Below are 25,156 nucleotides of genomic sequence, written 5' to 3'. Positions count from 1 at the left end.
CTGGGGCAGAGGACCAGGGCCTCGGGATTCTGTCCTACCACTCTCTGACCTGAAGAGCTCCCCCCACAGTTTGGGAATGAGACCTCACACAGATTTAGGACAAGCTACTACAAAGCCTGGAACAAAGAGAGGGAAATATAAGTTGTTAAAAGAGTAGATCTCAAAACACTCAACGATGAGCTCAATCTTGACTCGCAAGGAGCCCTAAGAGGTTCCCGCTGGGAAGAAGCTTCTTCACAGAACACTCCTCCTCTTCAGGGAAACACACCCTCCCCAGGTCAAAATGGCTTGGGGAAGGACTGCCTAACAAGTTCCAGAGAAGCCAGCCTGGGTGAGGGTTCCCGGGGCGAGAACAGTTGCAGCTAGCCCCCCAGCCCCACCCCTCAGGAGCCGCCAGGTTTCTACAGAACTACAAAATTATACTCCGAACAGCAGAAGACTGGAAGGACTTACCCTTCTGCCAAAGAACTGTTCTTCTCTGATCATGTTTTCAGAGGAACGGGGCAAACTTGGCATCTCTCGAGGCTCTTCTTTGACGTTCTGTCTTCTAAACGTGTGCCTAAAACACCCACGCGTTGGAAACATTTATTATTCTTTCCAATATGATTCTAATATTACTCTTATAAAACCTTTCATAAAATGGTTTATTTTTAGAAAAGCCTATTTTAATAGAAAATATCCACTGACAATGGACAAGCTAACCCATAATATCGATAAAATATTCTTCCCACCCAACTTGTATACTGGAATAACTCTATATAATTATTTTGAAACAGTTACCTTCTGGTGGGAATGGGGATTCGGATAAAGGCTTTGTACTTGAGCAGCTCTCTGTGAAATTCTTGAAAGTGTTTGAATTTCCTCTTAACTTGCCACTTAAATTCCCCATGTGTTAATTCAATAGTGTAAAGATTGATACTTGGCACCTACAGTGATCAATAAAAATGATTGATATTTTAGATAATAATAAAAACTCTAAAATCTCTCCATGAACTATAGCTAATTAATAAGTAACTTAAATTTGGCTTACATATTTTGGATAAGTACTTAAGCAAAATGTTTTCTAAAACAACTGATTACAGAATTAATATTCCCTTAAATGTTCACCTTATAATATACATAAAGACCAGCTCTGAATTGCACCAAAGACAAACTCCACAAATCCTACTGCTCCAAAAACATAAACACACACACGCGCACACACACACACACACACAAAACCCTGAAACAAGAAACCAGGTAAAGGAGACAATGAGTGAGGACCCTAATTAGTTATCAGAAGTAATTTTGCTTGTCCAAAAGTATAAGCAGGAAACAGACTACTGGAGTGGGGTGAGAGGAAAGCTGGAGGAAATGAATTCCAGGAACACAATATGATCTTAGCCCACTTCTCGCCCTTTGCAAATGACATTAATGTCTTCTCCTCCTGCAACATATTCCAAGGTCTCTCCTTGTCTACAATATCTCCCTGCCCTGAAGCACCACCAGTGACCAGCAGGGTATAGGACAATTAGAGGGAAAGAAGCCCAAGATTTTCCTACACACAAAATACTTTTCCCAATTACTTAACTAAAATGAATCCCCACTTAAAATTTTTAAAAGATTTTTTATTAAAATGCCAAGATTGACTAGTGAATTATTTCAACCAGAAAAACTAACCGATCTGGGGGATAGTTTTGATAGAGTACAAAATGTCAGGAAACTGAGGGATATTTCTAAAGCAGAGGAGCAGGGCGCCTGGGTGGCTCAGTCGGTGAAGTGTCTGCCTTTAGCTCAGGTCATGATCCCAGAATTCTGGGATCAAGCCCCGTGTCAGGCTCCAAGCTCACTGGGGAGTTTCTTTCTCTCCCTCTGCACCTCCCCCCTCTCAGGCTCTCTCTCTCCCTCTCTCTCTCAAAACAATAAAATCTTAAAAAAAATAAAGCAGAGGAGCAGAGGAGATCTTGAAGGAAGGTCTGTGAGTTTGGAAGGCGGGGCGGGGAATAGGGGGTTGGGTAGGGCACAGGGCACTCTGGTCCACCTAAAGGACACTGGCCTCTGCTGGGAGGTTTAGGAACCAAAGGTGTTGGGGGCGGGAGAAAGTAAGTATCTCTTTCTCCACTAGCTGATCCAGGGTCTGATGTCACCAAGCCCATGGGGGATCCCCGGCCCACTGTCACTCATTACTGATGTCTGGCACACTTGGCAAACTTCTAAAGCATGACCGCTCTGTGTGGACGTCGTATATAAAACAGAAGCATGAGGATCAATGCAACCTACATGCTCTTAAGTCTGGAATCCAACCATATCACTGGTTAATATTCAAATCTAGCATTTGCTTTGCCTCGACTTAGGATTCGTGACAGTTATAACAGCTGGAAGTTGAAAAACACCACTTCCGGGGTTCAGAACTGTATGCTGCCTTTTACTTTGGCCAACATGATAAGCATCATCCTCCATCATGTTTCACACAGAAGAATGCAGGAAAACTCAGAATGGCCAGAAATGTTGCAGGCAAGTGAAAAACATTCAATTTAAGATGAACCACATACATAAGAAAAATTACACAATTTAAGCAAGTGGCCACATTTCCTGGGATTATACTTTTCAATCCTATGAAAACTGAATACTTAGAAAATACTGCAAATGCCAAGTTTTATCCCTCACATATAGACACCCAGTTTCGTACTAAACTTCTTAGCAATTATGAGGCAGTATGGTACCATGGAAAAAGACTAGCGCAGCCTTTTTGAAGCTTTTAAAGGTCTGAAACCCTGAGGTGCAGCCTACCAGCTGTGAGACTTCAGCCAAGTGTCTGTCAGACAACATCCCAGGAGAATTATGGGAATTCTTTAGAATTGGAGTAATTCGAAGAGTTTTCATAAAGGAATTGCTTATGAAGACATGATGGGGTAAGGAAACCCTAAAGGAAGGAAGTTCTGGGTTCTGAAGGCATCCCCACTCTTGAAAGGACAAGAGGCAAGACCAGGTACTGAACAAGAAGGAGAGAACCATTAAAGATGGCTTCCTTGGTTAAGGGACACAGCCAGCCCAAGGGGACCCCCACTTCCTATCTGGGCTCTCCACTGTCTGAGCCCTACCACAGGACAAAAGCCAAGAGCCTGGAGGGGCAGAACACAGGGTGGAGAAGGGTGGGGCGGGGTCAAATGCAAATCTCCAGCCTGATAGGGCCCTAATAACATCTGTCTCCCTGGACTGTCATGCAAATGAAGAGAGATGAGAGAGAAGTGCCTTGTCTTGGGCGGGTAAAGAGAATGTATTTGGTAATTAGAAAAAGTGTATTTTTATAAACCTGGAGTCACATGTAAACCGCAAGAATTTAGTTCACATGTCTTAGTAAACCAAACACCAAGGAGGGTACAGATAATCCTTAGGGAACTAAACCAAACTCACTTGACGAACAGGAGTACAAGCAAGGAGAAGGTCCTGGCTTGGGAACTTGAATACTTATCTTTGTGAATAACTTTAGGAGAACTCTCATGTTAATAATACATAGCATTGTACAGTATATGCTTCTATAATACTGTAAGGGCCAAGAGCAGGCTGCTTTGGCATGAAGATCACTTTGAGTTAAAAAGCAACCAAACCCAGCAGATCCCGGAAAAGCTCTTTATGTCCCTGACCTCAGTGGTCTAGAAAGAATTTAGCTAGAGGACCTGCTCCAGAAAGAAAGCTCACCACAGATGACTACATTATACTATGAACTAAACAAGGTAGACAGGGAGGAACTAGCAAGGTCTGTTCGATCAAAGTCCTCCATGTCTCCTTGTTTCCAAGTGGCCCAGCAAACATTTGTTTACCAAACATTCGCTCTTCCTCATCTCCCTATAAACTGAATTCCTTCCCTTTGAAGTTCCAGACCCCGACCCAATTCTCCATAGTTCAGAATAACATAAATACCTGATTTGGCCGGTTTTGGAATTTCCATGTCTATGTGGATTCCCCATACACATGAAATTAAATTTGATTTTCTCCTATTAATCTGTCTCACGTCAATTTGAGTCTTCATCTGGCTAGAAGGATCTTTGAAGGGGATAGAAAGTTCTTGCTCCCTAATAATATAATATACAAAATTCTTGTATAATGCTATGTATTATTATTAAATCCTCATAACAAACCTATAGTGTAGGCACCATTACACCCATTATTCACACAAGGAAATGGAGAAACAGAAAGATTAAACAGCTTACTAGAGATCACAAAGCAAAAACAGGAATTAAACCATGCAGCCTGGTTCTGGAGTCTGGACATTTAATCCTGTGAGCATGCTTATCCCCTCCCAATCTAAAAGCTGGTAGGCAAAATAGGAAAGCAAAGGTCATCTCAGAGACATTTCTGAGCGGGTTGTGCTTAGCAGTATAGCAGGGGGTACAGACTCATCTCATACAAACACCCTAAAGGAAAGGGGGGTGTAAAGTAGGAGTCAAGATGTGCAGGCAAGCACAGGTAGTCAGGGCAGACCGTTAAGCAAAACTATGAGGACCAAGGTAGCACGTGGCACCCTGCAAAAGATGAGGAGGAAGGGCAGGCAGACCCTGCCTCTGGAGCAAGGTTCTTCTACCCTTCCCCTGAGGCAGGAGCCAAGGTGGCCTTCCTCTGTGGGGAACCAGAGTTTAGCCCCAGGGGACAAAGGCCACCAGCCTGCAGCAACTCCACTTATCAGACTGGACCTCTGTGATAAACAGTAACCGAGCAAAGGCAGCGACTCTTAGCAGCCTCTAGTTCAATCCATTTCACAGAGGGATGCTTTGCTTGGTGAAGTCACCTTCACAGAAGATGCCTTTCCAGCACTCAAAGAGAAAAGCCTGTGAACAGGGCCTCAAGGACAGGTGCTAGGAGCAAATCAGAGTGGCAGAGGAGGCCGGCACAATTCGCTCAGCTGGGCTTCTGGGGAGTGACCCGGACCAGTCCACTAGCATCCTGGCCTGTTTCAAGAGCCAGGTGACATCATGATTTTCTTGCTAAACAAGCATTAGGAAAGCTAAGCTTTTCCTTGGCTTCTATGCGGCATTCTAGGTGGAATGGCTATGCCCCAGGAGCCCACATTAAACAGAAAATTGGGGAGAGAAGAGGACTAGGAGAGGCACTCAGCAATTTATTAAACTTGCCTTAGGTATCCCCCCCTTTTTTTTTAAGAGAGGCATTTTCCAGAATGAGGAAAGAGGCATATGAGAATAAAGACTAAATGGAAAGCAAAAACTTGAGAGGCAGTGAGGACTTAGAAGTGGTTTAAAAAAAAAAAAATCTAAAAACATAATCATCACTACAAGGAAGGAAAATGGAAGTCAGCGCATCGACTCGTCTACAATGGCTAACACAAGGTGAGTCCATAAATATGCTGACCCTTGTTGTAGATGTAAAGCGTTCCACTTCCAGGACTTGGGCTTTTATTGGACAGCCGGAAAGATACGTCTGTATGTTTGGCTCCTTAAATCCTTGAGTCTTATAAATAGCAGAGAACGGAATACACGCTAAAAAACAAACAAGTAGATAACGTTATTGCAGGAATACAATGACATTGCAAGGATACACGATATTAGCCTAACTTGCCTTTTCCGGGCATGGGCCCAAGAATCGTAACTACTACAAGCACACAGCTAATGAAGCAGTCTCAGCCCTCGGTGAAGACACCCACAGGAAGATCTAACATAACACAATTAAAAAAGGGGAGGGGGGAATCAATCATTTGCCTGTTATTTCAAATCCGCGCTCTGCCAAGCAACGCCGATCAACTCTCGCCTCGCTCAGACCATCGGTCTTTACCTTCCTGTATCTTGGGATCGCTGGGGGAAACATCGTAATCCACCTCTTCTCCCTCAAAGTGCAGCTCCCGCGTGTCCAGATTTTCTATCAAATTACTCATGTCAGCAGCGATTTTCTGCAGTGCGGAGGTATTGACTCTTGGCTCATTTTTCAGGGACATGTTGGCTTCCGACAGGGTACGAGCAAAGGGGCTGGGGAGAAAAAGGAAGGGTTACAAGGATTTACTATTTCGAATGAATCCACACTCATTCCACGGTATGAAGCCAGGCTTAGAGACAGCACATGGAAACAAGTCAACGCTCTCTGTGTGAGCCTCCGTTATCTCAAGCAACCTTGTCATTGATTTTCCTGTTTCATGTTTAAAGGATTCCTAGCCTATAAATTAAATCGGAGTGAGATCCTTAATCACAAGCAAATAAGAAAGAGAAACGCTAAATTGAAGAAATGCCAACATATCTTTCATCCAATTTCATTAACTTGGATAAATGAGAGACTCCAGGGAGACTGGTTTGGCGATGGTGATTCAGAGGGAAGGAATGGATTCTCCACGCTAACAAATACATGGGGGAAAAAATGTCAGGTAAAATTAACCCACTTTAAATATTTTCTAAAGAAAATTGAGGGCATTTTACAATAATTTCAAGAAGCAGATTTTAAAGTTATTTTTGCAACAGCAGAAACTTTCTAGATGTCCTCTATCCCAAGCAAAATGTATATACGATCTTTTTGAACTAGGAGGTTTGGGCCATGACAACGTACGTGTCTTGAAAGGTAACTGATGAGCATACTTCTTCTGAAAGATACTGGAGGTGTTCAAATTGTACTTCTCTCCTTTTTTAAGAAAACCGGTTCTATCTCATTTCGACATTTAATAACACAAGTCGTTGTACACCAATACCCAGGGAGGAAGAGTTCACACAGATTTTATTTTTCCTTTAAAATACGGAGATTTACGCCTTGAGCGCTGTCATCTGAGCTGGATGAAAAATTCCTCTTGCTGGAAATAATCTCTCTGTTACAACCAGGCCTGAAAATGGCAGGATTTTCATAAGAACAACTCTGCCATACAAGCTCACTTATTACTATACCTCACAAACATTTACAGAGCACCTGTCGCTCACTCATTGTGAGGTGCCATGAGCAAATACATAATGATGAATAAGGCTGGTCCCTGTGATTAAGGAGCTCCTGACACGGGTACATGACCCCAAGTTCATTCCTGGCCTCCTCCAAGGTCTTTAGCCTTCCTGCGAAGGGCATGTGCTGAGCGCAAGACCTTCAGCCAGGTCCTCTCCTACCGGTGTGATCAAGAATCTGGGGGAGAGGGGTGGGGGGCGAGGCTCTGTGGCCAACGCTAAGAGAGCCTGACCAGACCTGCACAGCCCTTATGGAAACTCATCAGGTCTCTGAAACCTGTACTGCCATGTCTGGTAGAAAGAGATCTTGTCTAGAAACTCAGAAGACTGGGGTAGAGGAATGTGGCTCTGGTTTGCCCAGATCTATATAATTAATAAAACAAAGTTCTCTGTGAACTACATAATTGGTCATGTTTCTTTCTCCACGCTGGCTATAAGGAAGCCTGGAGCCACATCAGTGGCCTACAGTTAGCAAAACAGAGGCCCATCCTTGCCTCCGTTGCTTCCCCTCACCTCTCTTTCCCACTTCTAATTTATATTATAATAACAGTTAATGTATACTGATTGCTTCATATGCATTTGGCTTGGTGATAGTCCTTTATATACATTATTGTGTTTATCATCAATAATAAATCGATGCAGGTTTATTTCTATTGAAGAGCTTACCATCCCCTCTTCACAGAGAAAAACACTGAGGCACAGAGAGATTAGGTAATTTGACGAATACCTCGGACAATGCGTCCAAGGTCACAGAGCTTACAAGTAGTGAAGAAGGGATTTAAAACCGGGCTCTCTGACCCAAGGGCTGATGTTCTCAACCACAGTCTTTTATCCTCCTGTACACCTTTGATAAATACGTACGTGTCCCTGCAACAGATGGAAGTTTTAGTAAATTCGAAGTGCCCCTGGACAAGGCTCAGATGGAAAGAACGGAAAGGGACTTCCTCTTGAAGCTCAGTACTTTGGGATGGAGCCATTTACGCCCTCGGGGCCTTCGTTACTCCTTATAGGCTAAGGAGGGTGAGCATTTCATCTCTAGGGTCCCTGTAACACTAGAACCCTAACTGTAGATAAAAAATGTCCCCTATTGTTCAGCTTCCCCGTATAAGCTAATCACTTTAACCCAAGAAACTAACCCAAGTAGTTTTTTGTATGAACACGAGAAGCAGGTGGCAGATGCTTTCCAGCCTGGATAATTTACTGAAGGTCCGCTCGGCTTCCGTGGAGGAGCTTGTTGCCTCTGGTCACAATTAAAATATTTATTTCCTTCCCTCTCACCTCAACAAACACTTACTAGATGCCACCCATGAGCCAGGTTTTGCTTCATTTAAAATACAAGGTAATGAAAAACTTAGAGGAAATGAGACAAGGTAAAGCAAGTAAGAAATTACCTCATATCACAGCTGCTCATGAATCTGTAAATCTTGGATATTTTCTATTGATTAAACTGTCTTACGGCTAACTCTGCCAACTTCCTTAGCACAGCAAAGGAAAACAGGAGTTACTCCAGTGACTGTCCTCTGGGACAGAATGTCAGGTTAAAATGCATGTTGAAGTTGAGATATACAGAGATCAGATTACACTACATACTGCAAGAAAAGTGGAATAAATAGTACAGAGTCACTGAAATCGAGCTAAAAGAAAACACCTTTTTCAGATAGAAAGAACAGAAGCATATAAACTTGTGAAAAACTTAAGAGAAATAGAAAGGAATCTTCTTATCAGTTATACTCAAGTGCTTATTATGTGCTAATAAATAAGCAAATTTCAGCACAGCTATGTTATTTAATACTCACAATGGTACCACCTGATATTTATGATTATTCTGTAAGACTTAGTTAAGGAACTTGCCCAAGGCCACTCAACTTGTCAGTATTGAGTTTACTTATAAAGCAGATTTATTTGGCTCTCAAATCTCATTGACTTGGTTATAGAAGTTCATAATCATTGATTTTATTTAATGGGTTGAATGTCTATAAATTAATCTTTTTTATAAGGTTTATGTTTCATAACAACAAAAGATGTTAGCTAGTTCAATCCCTGTACCTTCAAAGGGATCCTACTAGCCCTACAGTCACTGTAATTATAGAAACAACATATCCCAACAGCCTCCTGCATTTCTTTTTAGCCTTTCGTTTTTGTGGTTCATAATATTTTATAATATCACATGGAGTTTCAGTGGACCCTAAAGGTTTGTAGATTTTTTTTCAAGCTTTTGTGAAGACTCTAACTATTTAATAATGGAAAATGAACCAAACTGTCCACATTACTGCCTCTACTCATGTCCATGGTTGCTCTGTGTTGACGTTTTGTCCATCAATTGTATTGCTGGTTTCATTCTTGAATATCAAACTGTAAGGCCATCCACCCTTGTATGTTGTCAAACCTTAATTTATTAGCCTATGTTTTCTTTTATCTAAATTAATCTGTACTGGTGAGTGAACAGCTGCCACAGTCACAGCCTATCTTAACCAGCAATGGGATAAGGCCTTCAGTGTTTACATTTGAGATAATGTAATTGATTTTGTTATCTCCTTATAAAATACTGCAAGATCATTATCTCTCTCGGTACCAAGTAGAGATGGTGCCCATGGATGATAACAGCAGCTGTGTTTTATTTCTGTTTGCATCTCAATCTGGGAAGTAAATGGGGTCGATTTTTTTTCTTCCTGGAATTGAATACTAGAATTATAATTTTTTGCAGGGAACAGTTTTAAATGACCTCCTGTTATTCACTGGTGAAATCAGAGAACTCTAGTCTAGAGTTTTCTTCTAATCTTAATGGTCAACATGACTGAGAAGTAGAACACCAAAGGAAGCAGATATTTCCCTTTTGGATAGTATATAAGCAATGTCTACACCAAAAATATAACAATAATATTAGAACTATTAATTTTTTTTTAAAGATTTTATTTATTTATTTGACAGACAGAGATCACAAGTAGGCAGAGAGGCAGGCAGAGAGAGAGGAGGAAGCAAGCTCCTCACAGAGCAGAGAGCCCCATATAGGGCTCGGTCCCAGGACCCTGGGATCATGACCTGAGCCGAAGGCAGAGGCTTTAACCCACTGAGCCACCCAGGCGCCCCAGGACTATTAATGTTAAAATAAATGTTAATGTTAGTTAATATCTGCTGACTATATACTGTATGCCAGGCACTATTCATAAAGATTAATGACACACTCTCAATGAATCTCACAACAATCTTAGGAGCAGGGCCCTATTATTACCCTTTTGTTTTGTTTTGTTTTGTTTTGTTTTAGAGAGAGAGAGAGATGGTGGGGGGTGGTGTGGGATGGGGCAGAGGGAGAGGGAGAATCTTAAGCAGACTCCATGCTCAGCATGCCCAGGGTTCAATCGCATGACTCTGAAATCACAACCTGAGGCAAAATCAAGAGTTGAAGGCTTAGCCGACCAAGCCATTCCAGGCACACTTATTACCCCCATTTTAAAGAAGAGAAGCTTAGAGAGAATGGGCAACTCTCCCAGAGCCTGTGGCTAGGAAGTGATTAGAGCTGGACCCAACCCTGGTTGACCTGACTCCAAAGTCCAGCTACTTAACCAGCCAGAAGTGAACTGGGGGATGGCAGGACAGTTAGACACTAAAGATTTTTACTCCTTCCTTAATATTCTCACAGAATAAAACAATTCAAAAAGGAACAACAATAACAAAAAAAATTCAGCATTCATTCTGTGAAGACAACCGACTGATTTCTTGCTTCCCTTTCTAACATAACATGCAAAGTTCTCCTCTATTTTTTAACACATTATTTGTGTTTGCCAAGAAAAATAAATGTAATGTATTTCCAAATCAAAAATCACAGCATAATGTCTGGATGTGAAATGAATTATAATTAGATCATTTAAAACCAAACTGAGTCACGAGAATTTCTTGTTTTCCCATTTTTCATTCTGTTGAAGTTAACTGGTGGGCCCATATAACCTCCCAGAGCACACTATATAGCAATGATTTGTCCAGAACTGACTTGACGTCCCCTGAAAGGCAAACATCGTAAATGTGGACTCAAGTACTAAACTCAATATCTAGTGACATAGTAAGCCCTGAATAAATATTTTTTGAGTTGAGCTGACTTTGAATAAAGTAAATGATATTATCATAGTTTACATGCCAGATAATATATTTTGAGAAAATAACACATTGAAAAAAAGGAAAATAGACTCCTGGTGTTTAGTTGGATCTTTGATTTTTTTTTTTTTAAAAGAACATGAGTTCCACAAATATCAGTGGAGGGCTTATTATGCATCTTGGACATGTAATTAAATGTCAGGGGTGCAGGGGAGAGGCCGGATGACCAAGGTTATTCTACCATTATAATCAGTGTAACCCGGGCAACCAACAGCCTCCAGGGTTTCAGCATCCCCTCTGTAAAAGGGAAAACAGAGTCACCTACACTTCCTACCTTAGGAAGCTGTGAGGAGGCAATGTCATAATGCATACACAGCCACAGGCAAGGTTGCTAATATTACCTTTACATTCTATTAACAGTAGGGATACCTGGGTGGCTCAGTCGGTTAAGCATCTGCGTTAGGCTCAGGTCATGATCCCAGGGTCCTGGAATCGAGTCCTGCATTGGGCTCTCTGCTCTGCAGGGAGATTATTTCTCCCTCTGCCTGCCTCTCCCCCTGCTCATGCTCTCTCTCTCTCTCTCTTTCTCTCTGACAAATAAATTTAAAAAAATAAACAAATAAAAATAAATTCTATTAACTGGCAGCCCCTGAAAAATAACCTTAAGAAACTTTCTTTCATTTCAGTATTTTTCAGGGCTGACAGGCTAGGAAATATCCTGTCTTTCATTACTTATTTAGCTCCAAATTAATATACCATCCAGTGGCTTTCTTTCTGGCTGTACTCCACTAAGAATGGGACTCTCCCAATCAGCCAGTCCTGAAATTTTCTGAACTTGACTCCACCATTTGCAGAGAAACCACCAGGCCTTCTGCAGCAAAAACAATCACCAGGTATTAAGCAGTCAAACCCAGTTAGGGCACTTCCCGTTCCTTGCACATTTCCCCAGCCTCGTGGTCCTCTCCCTGTCTGACAAGACATCACTACTGTTGCACTGTGTCCCTTGTGTCCATTGCAGTGACTCCTGCTCCCTTTTGGATCCAGTCCCCTTCATGACTTTGATGAGATCTATGGAACCTCCCCCAACCCCAGAAAAAAATGAACATATTCTTCATATCCCTTCATAGGTTCATGGTTGTCCCTTCAAAACCCTTAGGTTCAGAAGCCCTTCCACTGAGCTGCCATCATGAGCTGATATGCTGACGTGGCCATCTTCCCACCAGATGCGGACACTTTGAGGTAGGGGAGAGGGGGAGTCAGTCCTTTCACCACTGACACCTCGCTGAGCACCTGCTCAATAAATATTTGTTGGATGGCTGTAGTGGGCTACCTACAGAGAAACCAGCTGGCTCCAGGTTGTCCTGCAAATGCCACAAAGGCACTTCCCTCGAATGCCACAGATACTCTCAGATGGAAAAGCCTTCTGGTTGAAAGACCCTCTGAGAGGAGCCATGAACTACAAGAAACACACAGGCTACTGAAGTAGTAGCAACTAGAATACTGCCCTCCAAGCTCACCATGCACCAGGATTCCGCCAAGAATCTTCACGCCTCCTCACAACAACGTCATGTGGGAGGTACAGTCCTTATTCCCTCTTTATAGCTAACAAAACAGGCTGACCAAGGCGACAAGTCAGAAAGCACGCCAGCTCTCAGCACAGGTCTGGCTGAGTGGGAAGCCAACTCCCATTCTGCTACTGTGTCCACTGGCACCCATGTCAGAAAAAGAGAGGCCACAGAATCACACACTCCCTTCTCCTGTGCATGGCCTTTGCGGTCAGGCTTGCTGTCACTTGCCTGGTTCTGGGAAGTAGAAGTTTGGCTCCCAAACACTATCCACCCTCTGAGCTCCAGATCTGATCTGACCTTGGGGCCCGCTGAGTCCAGCAATCTCCCATTTACTTATCCTTCTTTCCTGGTTTCGTATCACAGCCCCCACTCGGTCTAACACAGACTCTGCTCTTCTCCCTGAGGTGCCAAGATTGCAGAGGAGGGTGCCGAATATTCTAGAATATTGGTGCACCCATGGAACCGAGTTGGAAACCATGTTCTCTCCTTTTCCCCCAGCTACAAACAAAAACAGATCTACAACTACACAAAGCAATACTTGTTAGCATGGTAACCACTTCTTGATTCTCATGATTTTCCCTGAATCCTCTGACCTCCTTGGATGGCCTCTCTTCTCTGCCATAAACTGTCTCAGTCATTTCCTTTGCCGTGTCCTCGGGTTACATATCCCCCTCTTTGCCGTAGCATCATCTCCCTTTGTTTTGTCTCAGTCCTATCTTTGAACTCAAACAGATGTTTCATTTCCAGAGCCAAATACCAGTGTTAAGGAAAACAGAGATCTATTTCAAATATGGGTAGATATGAAGGTCTGACCTGTCATTTACCGAGTTCCTCCGCTGAGCCAAGTACTAAAGGCACATTATAGAGATTTCTCCTTCTCCTAATCTCCTAAAATGACAGTCTCATTTAGAATCGAGGACACAGAGCCATAGCAGCCTTACTGAGACTGCACAGCAGTGAGTGGCGAGGCCGATCCCAGCGCAGGCCACCCCGATGGGTCCACACTACCCACCTCCCCAGCCTCGGTCACTGGCTCAGTGGAAATCTGCTCCATTCTTAGCTCTTCTCCTCATCCCACCATATGTGTCTGCCTCTTGCTGGCTGAGGGCAGGGCTTCCGCACAGCCTGCCCAGGACACAGCCCAGCAGGGGCTCGGATGGGTCCAGCACCCCCACTCCACCCACCCTTCAGATCCCCAGATGCACTGGCTCATCCTCAGGCTTCTGGATTCAGCTTTCTCCAGAGTTGTGTGAGTGTGGGCTAGGGGAACATGGGGGACTGAGTCACATAGCCTCTGAGAACAGGAGAGTTAAGATGGATGCATGCCCTTCCCCTCTCCTCCCAGCTGACAGCACTGAGCACTTGAGTACCACACAGCCAACCCGGAAGCAGGGGGCGGGGGTTAAGACCACCAAGCGCCTTAGCTCAGGCTCTATTACCCAGGAAACTTGGGCTAGGGTCGTGTTGTAATCAACAGGAACCATGAAGCATCCTGCCTCCTGCAGAAATCCATGTTGTGCTGAAGTTAATAGCAATAAGAAAAAGTAAACTTGGCATAGTGCTTTTATGCCCAACTGATCTGGACACATTGCATACGTTAACTCAACTGTCCTTACAACAGCCCTATGAAGAGGGTACTTTTTTTAACCCCTTCTTATAGACGAGGCAACTGAGGGCACAGACAGGGTAAGTGACTTGCTCAAGCTCACACAGCAACCTGATGGGAGTCAACTGCCTAGTTTGCTCCTGTTTTTGCTTTCACTAACCTGGACAAGATCACTTCAGTGCTCAGTGTCCTCATCTAAAAACTGAAATTAACAACCAGTTGTCTTGTTTAGACTTTACAAGAGACACATTATTGTAAGAAAGACTCCTCTCTCAGCATCGCTAAATGCCAGAGAAAACAACACATTCTACACAACCCCACCCAGGAGATAAAAACCTACCCCAAATGCCAAGGGTATTCAGATGTTCTGAGCCAACACCTAAGTTAAGACTTGTTCCTGCTTCTGTTGATGGCAATGTACACATAAACATTTGTATTTGGAGAAAACAGGGGAGGGCCCCTCTTAATTCCAAAGTTTGTTAATAAGTTTATTAGGTGTAAGAGACTTTGCATAAGCACTGCATTGATTTAAACAATAAGGATCCGGTGGCGCCTGGGTGGCTCAGTGGGTTAAGCCGCTGCCTTCGGCTCAGGTCATGATCCCAGAGTGTTGGGATCGAGCCCCACATTGGGCTCTCTGCTCAGCAGGGAGCCTGCTTCCTCCTCTCTCTCTGCCTGCCTCTCTGCCTGCTTGTGATCTCTCTCTGTCAAATAAATAAATAAAATCTTTAAAAAAAAAAAAACAATAAGGATCCAAGAAGGAAAACTCTTCTTTATTTAAAAAAAAAAAAAAAGTAATTAACCCTGCTAAAATCTGTGGTCAGACTTCCAGAAATAACATCCTTTGGTATAAAGTGAATGTTTAATTTTTTATGGCCAAGAGTAGAACACGCAGGCTTAGTGATGGGACTTTAGGAGATAGACGCTAACTACATATGAATTTATAGGAACAAGTATTACGCTCGTTGATAAACTCTGCTAAGTAAACTAATATAAACCTTTCTCTCACTAAGGCAGACTTAGGCCACCAACGATTCAGTGGGTGAGCAACAGATGAACAAAATAAGTATTTTTTCCAGGATACAGTTCATTTGCATCACATGGCTTTAAGAAAAATTCCCTTTCACTGGCTCAAAATATTAAAGATTGTTTTTAGTGAATACATGTTGCTTCTGATAAGAATTGATCAAGATGCTACGCTATGGATTCAAAAGTTTTGACTTCATTTCTACTATCACGGCTTCTTTTTCTTTTTTTTACTGTGTTGTGTTTTTATTTAAATCAATTAGCCAACATATAATACATCATTCTTTTTTTTTAATTTTTTTTTTAAGATTTTATTTGTTTAACAGACAAAGATCACAAGTAGGCAGAGAGGCAGGCAGAGAGAGAGAGGGAGAAGCAGGCTCCCTGCTGAGTAGAGAGCCCAATGCGGGGCTCCATCCCAGGACTCTGGGTGGGATCATGACCTGAGCCGAAGGCAGAGGCTTTAACCCACTGAGCCACCCTTTTTAAAAATTTTATTTGTTTATTTGACAGAGACAGACACTGCGATAGAGGAAACACAAGCAGGGGGAGTGGGAGAGGAAGAAGCAGGCCTCCGCTGAGCTGGGAGCCCCATGTGGGGCTCAACCCTGGGATCATGACCTGAGCTGAAGGCAGACGCTTAACAACTAAACCACCCAAGCACCCCTACATCATAAGTTTTTGATGTAATGCTTTTTTAAAAACTGATCTTTGCATCTTTTGATAGGAGCCCCACTCAGCAAAAATTGGCATTCCCTCATACAGACTTTGTTTATCATTAAAATTCTTTCCAGCTGTCTAAACGTCTATGACTCCTCCCTTTCACTTCTTTCCAAAGGAACAAACAACCTCCTTTACAATGGTTTTAGGCAACACACAGAGCATTTTCAGTGATAACCCATGGATCTCACCTATGAGAAGAATGAAGCTGGCAAATACACCTGGGTAAAATCCTCCAAACATTCTCCAGGGCTAATGAGCCCTCCAATTCTGTCAAGACTGCTGATAAACATAGCGAAGTCTCATTTTTTCTTACCCATCCACATACTTACAAAAAATATTTGTTGAGGCCGCAGAGTACCATGGAAAATACGTGATTTTTGAGTCAAACAGCTTAGACTCTCCTTATGCTGAAACAAGTTATCTACATCTCCATAAGGCTCAGTCTCTAAATCTATAAAGTAGAAGTAATACTGTTCAAGAATTGTAAGAATTAAATGATCGAAAGGGAGTAGCTAAGAGCTGAGGCTCTAGCAGATGCTGAAATAATGTTGGTTGTTCCTATGCCCTCAGCTATTCCTCCAGCTACAAGACCTATGACCAAGGCCCTGTATCCACACCAGAGCCCAGTCCCACCTCTAAGAACAAGAACTAGCAGTCCGAGTTGTATTCTGAGGGTGGTCTGATGTCACCCACTATAGAAAACACTGCTACAGGGGCGCCTGGGTGGTTCATTTGGTTAAGCGACTGCCTTCAGCTTGGGTCAGGATCTCAGGGTCCTGGGATCGAGTCCCACATCAGGCTCCCTGCTCAGTGGGGAACCTGCTTCTCCCTCTCCCACTCTCCCTGCTTGTGCTCTCTCTCTCTCTCTCTCTCTCTCTCTCAAATAAATAGAATCTTAAAAAAAAAAAGAAAACACTGCTACAAATATATGAAAACAAAGCGATTAAGCTAATATAGTTGCTCCTTTCCCACTACAAACACAGAATTGCTGAATAAATTGTATTCCTATTTTAAAAATACTCAGTTAAGGATAAAAGCAGAGGCAGCAACAACAAATGCAATAATGAAGGAAAATCTCCAGTTTCCAAGGAAGAAGACACAAAGTCAGATGAGTACCCTAGAACTAAAGCTGAAGGGGCTCAACGGTTTTGGTCTTGGATAAAAGTTCTGGGATTACAGTTCTGTCCCCACATGAATGTTAGAAGACAGAACCACAGGACGATAGGCAGCCGGGGCCTGGAAGCAAGCCTCCAAGGGTTACACTATCTGTTTCAAAGAGACTAGAAAAACTATACCCAACAATCCTGGGAAGAAACTGCATGGAACTGAGGTAATTACAAAATGAGAACCTTTAGATAAAACTGATCCAGGATTACAATTTATGGCTTTCAGAAATGGAGGTGCAGTTCCTGTTACATCAGTCACCCGCAGATAAGGACTATAAATTCAATTATAAAAAGTCACTGAAGAACAACTACAGAGAAGCAGAAATGGGAAGGTAATCTACATTTGGAAGAAAGGAATGGCAGAATTTTTGTCCAAAAGCAGACTAAGTCTGTGCTAGGTTGGGTGATGAAAATTCAGATAGAAAATCCATAATCCTGTTGGCTTGAAGACCCAGACAGCAGGCTTCATGGCTTTCACAACAGCTGAAAGGTGAAGTGGGAAACTCTGGAAAGGGGAGCCACAGAGGGGAGTGCCAAATTCTGCACAGGTTGACTCTTGAACCACACAGGCATGGGTACAATGCAACTCAGATAGTAGTAAAATGACTTCCACTGGGATTTCTGCAGCTGCCCACCACAGGAATGACAGAGCTTGGAGTTTAAGTCCAGGCAAATTAACTACCCACTCAAAACCCAAAAAATCTCTTGAAAGGAACATCACTGAATTGAGCTTCTACAATATTCAGTCAATTTTCATCTAACATTTTTAGATATAGAAGAAATAGAAAAATGTGACCCATTCTGAAAAGAAAAGACTATCATCAATGGAGACTCATCCTGAGATATTGAAATCAACTGACAAGGATTTTATTATATTTTTTTCTAAATGATTATTTATTTATTTTAGGGAGGAAACCAAGAGTCAGATGCTTAACTGACTGCACTACCAAAGGACCTCCAGCAGACAAGAATTTTAAAGCAACTGTTATAAAAAACTCAAGAACATAAAAGAAAATACGTTTTTCATGAACAAAAGAAAATCTTAGCAGGAAGAAAGAAAAATTCCCTGGATGGGCTTAACAGGAAATGGCAATGACAAAAGAAGGTGTCAGTGAACTTGAAGACAGATCAACAGAAATTATCAAATCTGAAGAACAAACAGAAGAGGAAGATTTCTAATAAATGAATAGAGCTCCAGTGACTTATATACTTATGTCAAAAGATCAAACATACATGTAATTTGGAGCCCAGAAAGTTGGGCTAGAGAAAAAATGAAGGAAAAAAAAGTATTTAGGGAAATAATGGCTAAAAATTTTATCAACTTTGGTAAACAAAATAGATTTACAGATTGAAGAAGTCTGGTGGATCCCAAGCAGGAATAAATACAAAGAAAATCACATCTTTGCATATTAAAGTCAAGCTGCTAAAGTATAAAGAAAAGAGATGTTAAGAGTAGGAAGAGAAGAAGAACTTATGACATTCAAGAGGACCATACTAAGGACCACTAGACTCTCATCAAAAACAAATGGGGGTGGGGTACCTGGGTGGCTCAGTCAACTAAGCATCTGACTCTTGGGTTTTGGCCCAGGTTGTGGACCTTAGGTTGTGAGATCAAGCCTCACCTCAGGCTCCACACTCAGTCCAAAGTTCTTTCCCCCACTCCCTCTCCCTTCCCCTCTGCTCCTCCCACACCAAGCTCTCCCTTTCTCTCGCCCTCTCTTTCTCTAATAAATAACTAAAATCTTTAAAATGGCAAGAAACAAACTGAGCTATAAGACAGTGAAATGATATCCTAAAATTCAATAGATATAGAACCAAATAAATGAATATGTTACTTTTCCTGAAAATAATCTACTAATTCAAATTCCAAAGAATTTCCTGTAGAACTTGACAATCTGGCCCTAAAATTCATAACAGAAAAGAATTAAGAATAGGCAGATAAGTTTTGTCCAACCAGGTATCAAGAATTATTATAAAGCCGGAGAAATTAAAATAGTGTGGTACTGACACAGAAATAGACACATAGAACCAACTACGTTCTTATTTTGGTTCCCCAAAACAAGCCCATGCATATATTGGTCTTGGCAGATGACAGAAATGGCATGAAAAAGAATTAGAAAAGAAAAAATAAGGTCTTCGATAAACAATGTTAGTACTACTGGCAATTCACAAAGACATAGAAAATAAAATTAGTTCTCAATCTCACAGCTCCCATAAAAATACTTTTGTGCAGATTAATGCCCTAAATGTGATTAAGAAAAATTCTAACCTATAGAAGAAGTCTTTATGACCTTAGAGTCACAAAAGCATCTCCACAAGATATAAAAAGCATAGCCCATAAAGGAAAAGCTCATAAATTTAACTACACTAAAATTTAAAACTTCTGTTAGACAAATGACAAAATTAAATAACAAACCCAAATCTGGAGAAAACATACACAGAATATACAAAGAACTCCTAGAAATACGAAAGAAGAAGATCCAAAGACCAGTAGAAAATAGACCAGGAGTACATGCAGGCAATTCATAGAAGATGAATTCTAAATTTACAGTGAATCTTTAAACATGTTTAACCATTCCAGTAATCAGGGAAGTCATTTTGAAACAATAAGATACTTTTTCATATCCATTGAACTAGTAAATTTTTTGCAAATCAGAAATTATAACATATTAGTAAGATAATGAAACTCTCATGTACCACTTGGTAGAAGTATGAGTTAAAATAGCATGTTGAGGGGTGCCTGGGTGGCTCAGTGGGTTAAAGCCTCTGCCTTCAGCTCAGGTCATGATCCCAGGGTTCTGGGATCGAGCCCTGCATAGGGCTCTCCGCCCAGCGGGGAGCCTGCTTTCTCCTCTCTCTCTGCCTGCCTCTCTGCCTACTTGTGATTTCTGTCTGTCAAATAAATAAATAAAATCTTAAAAAAAAAGAGCATGTTGGAGGAGCACCTAGGTGCTCAGTTGATTAAGCATCTGCCTTCCGCTCAGGTCACAATCTCAGGGTCCTGGGATCAATCCCCACATCAGGCTCCTTGCTCAGCAGAGAGTCAGCTTCTCTCTCTCCCTCTGACCCTCCTCCCCGCCTGTGCACTCTCACTGTCTCAGATAAATAAATTTTTTAAAAATAAAATAACCTGTTGGAAAGCAATTTGACAAAGTCTAAAAAATTGGAACATGGCATAACCTTCCTCCGCAATTCTTACTCTAAATATATTCACCAAGAAACTCAACCATGGGTGAGTTTATATAGGAACATATATTATGAAGGAGCACTGAAGCACTGCTTACAGTAAAGAAAACTGGAAAACTTAAATGTCCACCTATCAGAGAATGGATAAATGAATTATATTTTTAATGAAGTACTATATGGCAGAGAAAATAAACAGACCAGAACTGCCTGTATCAACATGAATAAATCTCAAAGTTTGGTGAAAAAAGACAACTTAGAATTTTTAAGATTAAAAAACACACAGAATAACCCTATATGGTACCCATTAACATCTAGAAGTAGGACATACAAAGAAACTGGGGAAATAATATACAACAACTTCTCTCTTCTTTCTTAGAGAGAAAAGAATGAGAAAGAATGCAATTAGGAAGGGGCACTAAGAGGACTCAATACACCAGTAACATATTCTTTCTTATTTTGATTCAGAAGGCTATGAGTCTAAATGATAAAACTTATTAAATGTACATGTTATAGGTACATAGGTTTTTATTTCCTAAATGTTAATCTGTATTTTTATAATATTTCATTTAAAATAAATTTTAAAACTATCCAATATAAGTGACATTTTACTCATGTCCTTAAACCTAGTCTTGATGATTTTTACGTTCTTTACAAAAATGAGATTCACTACTCCTTCTAAAGTCAGCCAATACTGGTGACCCACTAACAGGGTAACGTGAAATACCACAAAGTGCTTTGTCTCCCACTGTCCCTCACTCGCCCTTGGGAAAGCATATGTATTTATAGACTTCAAGCTGATTTCCCTTAAAATCTACAGCTGGCACGCACAAATTTTGGCCTTGGTTGGGGATTGGTTCAACATCAACGCTAGAAAGATGAAGTTAAATGGGCCAGTATTGGAACTGAAAGTAAATCTGGTCTTTTTTGAGGCAAATAAACCTTCCAAGTGGAGCCTTGATGATCCATGGCTGTGATCCACAAAGCTGTGTTTTCCACTGTTAATGGCAGTGATGCTCAGGCAAGTGAAAAATGGTCTCCAAAACTAAAGCTGTATTTGCTTTTGCCTTCTCAGGGGAGTTATTAAAATTGCTTCAGTTAAATTTTTTTAAAAAGAAAGCCTTGATATATGCACTGAATTTCCCCTCCTTAGCACCAGGTAATTTAACACTTCAAATTAGAAAGTCCCTTTCTTTACTCTAGAAGTCTAAGTATTTCAAATATAATGAAGCTCATTCCACAAGTTCCTCAAAAATATAGAAGTAAAAATGATAATACACATTATTAAAATTACAACCAACATATGGCGAGGATGCAGAGAAAGGGGAACCCCCCTACGCTATTGATGGGAATGCAAGCTGGTGCAGCCACTCTGAAAAACAGCATGGAGGTTCCTCCAAACATTGAAAACAGAGCTACCATACGACCTAGCAATCACACTACTGAGTATTTACCCCGAAGATACAAATGTAGGGATCTGAAGGGGCATGTGCACCGCAATGTTTATAGCAGCAATATCCACAATAGCCAAACTATGGAAAGAGCCCAGATATCCATCCACAGATAAACAGATAAAGAAGATGTGGTATATATATATACAATAGAATACTATGCAGCCATCAAAAACCATGAAATCGTGCCATTTGCAAGGACATGGATGAACTAGAGGGTATTATGCTAAGTGAAATAAGTCAATCAGAGAAAGACAATTATATGATTTCACTGATATGAGGAATTTGAGAAACAAGACAGGATCTTAGCAGAAGGGAGGGAAAAATCAAACAAGATGAAACCAGAGAGAGAGAGAAAGCATATGAAACTCCTAATCTCAGGAAACAAACTGAGGGTTGCTGGCGGGTGTGGGGGGAGGGATAGGGTGGCTGGGTGATAGACATTGGGGAGGGTACATGCTATGGTAAGTGCTATGAATTGTGTAAGCCTGATGATTCACAAACCTACACCCCTGAAACAAATAATACAGGTTAATTAAAAAAAAAAAAGAAAATTAAATGTATAAAAACTAAGAATTACTTGCAACTTACTTAGAAAATGGTATGAAAACCGCTTTTTAAACTTTGAAGTCTTCTAGTCCCCAAAATTTGCAAGTAATTTTGTATCTTATACATAATGCATGCAAAACTCATACAGAGCTCTGAATATATTACTTTATCTAACTTTATAAGGATGTTTCAATATCACATTTTCCATTTATTCTATATTCACACTTTAGCCGCATTTTTGCATAATAAAGAATAAAATCGCTCAACATTAAAAAAACATAGCCAACATAGCATTTTACTTCTTTTAACACATTCTCCTATACTTGACGTCACTGATCTTCAGAATACTCAACAAGAGGAGTATCACTGCCTCTACAGCAGAGGTGAGCAAACCAAAGCTCAAGGGAGAGAGGAAAGGGGCCCCACGTCAGGCCGTTCGGCTACAGTGTGTGTGTTGGGGGGGGGGGGCTCACTCTCGAGCTCTAGTGAAATTGAGAAAAACACGTACCTCAGACTAAAACACGTAGCCTCCCTGTTACAGAAACACCTGAGAAACCACTGGCCCCAGCTACCACCCGGATTCTGGTTGAGAGGTAGTCTACGAGCGTGATATGGCTACCTACATTTGTATGTCCGTTCCACACTTACTGGCTAAGGATCCTAGGCAAGTAACTCAACCTCTCTGTGCCTCATTTGCCAATCAATAAAAATGGGGTTGACTAAAAATGGTTCCATTACTGGGTTGCTGTGAGGTAAATTAATTAACATACAAAATGCTAAAAATAATATCTGGCCCAAAGCTAAGTGCCATGCGCATGTTAGAAACTCTTATCATAAATGGGCCTTCTTACTTTTTAATGCAAAACAAGGTAAATAATGACACCAAAAACTTCCTCAGAGAAATAATATTTGTGAGACCACTATCCTGTTTTTTATTTTACTTATGTTCAGTTAGCCAACATATAGCACATCATTAGTTTCTGATGTAGTGTTCAACGATTCATCAGCTGCATATAACACCCTTGCTCATCACCACACGTGCCCTCCTTAACACCCGCCACCCGGTCACCCCATCCCCTCACCCCCTGCAGCAATAGCCACTGTCATATTTAAATTCTCCTCATGGTAGGGGCTGGCTCAGGCGGAAAAGCATGTGACTTTTGATCTCAGAGTTGTGGGTTCCAGCCCTATGCTGGGTATAGAGATTACTTAAATACATAAAATTTTAAAAAATAAAAATAAACAAATTCTACTCACAGTAGCAGTTTTCAAAAGCCATCTGGAAAAAGTGACTATTTTCAGATTTCCTTAAGTACAAATCTCTTTCAATAGACAACCTTCTTAGATTTCTTCTTCTTACTTAGATTTGTTCTTTTTATACTTCTTTAAGACTCATGTTTCCCCCTAGACTGATTCTTATAATACTTGTATACTATTCACAGAAGTATTTACACCAAGAATTACCATTCCCTATTACAGAGTTTCACTTAAGAAGGATTTGTAGGAAATTGTTAGGAGCCTTATATCACATACTACAGAAAACGACAACCAACCACCTGCACATTATTACAAGATTCCAGACTGTCTTTAGTTCCCCCTTTTAACATCGTCACCAATGCCGTCACTTGCATGTAGATATGTGGCTGGAAAAGACAGCTGTGAAGACGCTCTTCTTTAGCTCAGAAACCTACAGTGTGGGCCTCCCCATCTCCCAGCCCCCTACACACACACACACACACACACACACACACACAGCTGGACCATAGCCCAAGATCACGATTATTGCATTTGGATTTCTGATTTGTATGCAAAATGCCTTTATAGCCCAACCTTCTACTTAGGTTCTACTAATTTGCTACTGTCTGGTCAGTTGGTTCCTGGGGATCGAGCCTCAGTCTGATCAGACCTCTAGAGTCAACTACCAATGCACAGAAGCTAATAATACAGAGGAAAATGTTGAACTGTACCATGAGGATACAGTCAGCAAAACCCAGCCCACAGGCAACTCTACGGGTCAAATAGGCTGGGGTTTTATTCAAGAAAAATTACAAGGAAAAGAAAAGGATGCAAGAGAATCTGTAGATTAAGACTGGTTCAAAATACATATCAAATAAGAAAATCATAAAACAAGCAAAATTAAACCCTAGCATCTGGGGATGCACACTCACGTGATAAAACTATGAAGAAACACAAAAAGAGTGATTACTTTGGGGGTCAGGGGACTGGCACTGGGGTCGGCTTCTGAAGTGGCTGGCACAGTTCCTTCTCTTGATCTGAGTTACTAGTTACATGGGTGTTTGATTTATAGCTATGTACTAGCCTGTACACTGGGCCCTGGTCATTCCCCCAACCTGTGCATTCCCCTGTCACTCTAAACACCCTTCCTCCTCCAATTCTCTGCCTGCTGAGACCTTCCACATTCCCTCTTACTGAAACTTTCCAGGCTCTCCCCAACCCATCCCCTGAAGGCAGAGATAGCCTTTCTCTGGACTAAGCTTTGCATCATCTGGTTTCTAGGTTTCTGGTGGCACTTGTAACTCAGAGGTCTGGGGGCAGGCCTCATGTCGTCTGTGATATTGTCAACTCTTGGGAACGGGAAGCTCGGTCATTCCCACAGATGAGCACAGTAATCAATCAAAAGATTTTTCCAAGTTAGATAAACAAACTAAAAACAAAAATAACCAAAAAACTACTAGTCGATTAAAATTAAAAATGGGATGAAAACTTTGAATCCACCAGGTTTACTGGCTCACAAAATCCCCATCTCCCTTAAGATTCCATAGTCTATACTCACTCACTCCTTTGGCTTATCTGCAACCAGTGTACAGAACTTGGGCCCACCGGCTTAGGAGCAGAGGCCCTTAATCTTGGCTCTGCCACTTAGAGGTCTTGTAACCAG

The 25,156-nt window shown here is 41.5% G+C and overlaps 1 protein-coding gene across 7 annotated transcripts in view; it reads right to left on the bottom strand.

The window, feature by feature from the left end:
- PLD1 (phospholipase D1) overlaps positions 1–25,156 on the bottom strand; it is a 198,148-nt gene that overhangs the window by 113,272 nt on the left and 59,720 nt on the right. For all 7 annotated transcript variants that reach the window (XR_004285288.1, XM_032341350.1, XM_032341336.1 and 4 more), the window contains 4 exons: positions 5,764–5,954; positions 5,344–5,471; positions 781–926; positions 454–559 (listed from right to left, as the gene is read on the bottom strand). Coding sequence is in view for 6 of the 7 variants with exons in the window: in XM_032341336.1 (XP_032197227.1) it covers positions 454–559; positions 781–926; positions 5,344–5,471; positions 5,764–5,954 (571 nt within the window). In the remaining variant the exon portion in view is untranslated. The remainder of the gene's footprint in view (positions 1–453; positions 560–780; positions 927–5,343; positions 5,472–5,763; positions 5,955–25,156) is intronic.

The sequence above is a fragment of the Mustela erminea genome, chromosome 1 (genome assembly GCF_009829155.1).
Source record: "Mustela erminea isolate mMusErm1 chromosome 1, mMusErm1.Pri, whole genome shotgun sequence".
NCBI classification, from domain to species: Eukaryota; Metazoa; Chordata; class Mammalia; order Carnivora; family Mustelidae; genus Mustela; species Mustela erminea.
Note: the sequence above shows the minus strand (reverse complement) of the source record. Positions and strands in the feature narration are given on the sequence as shown.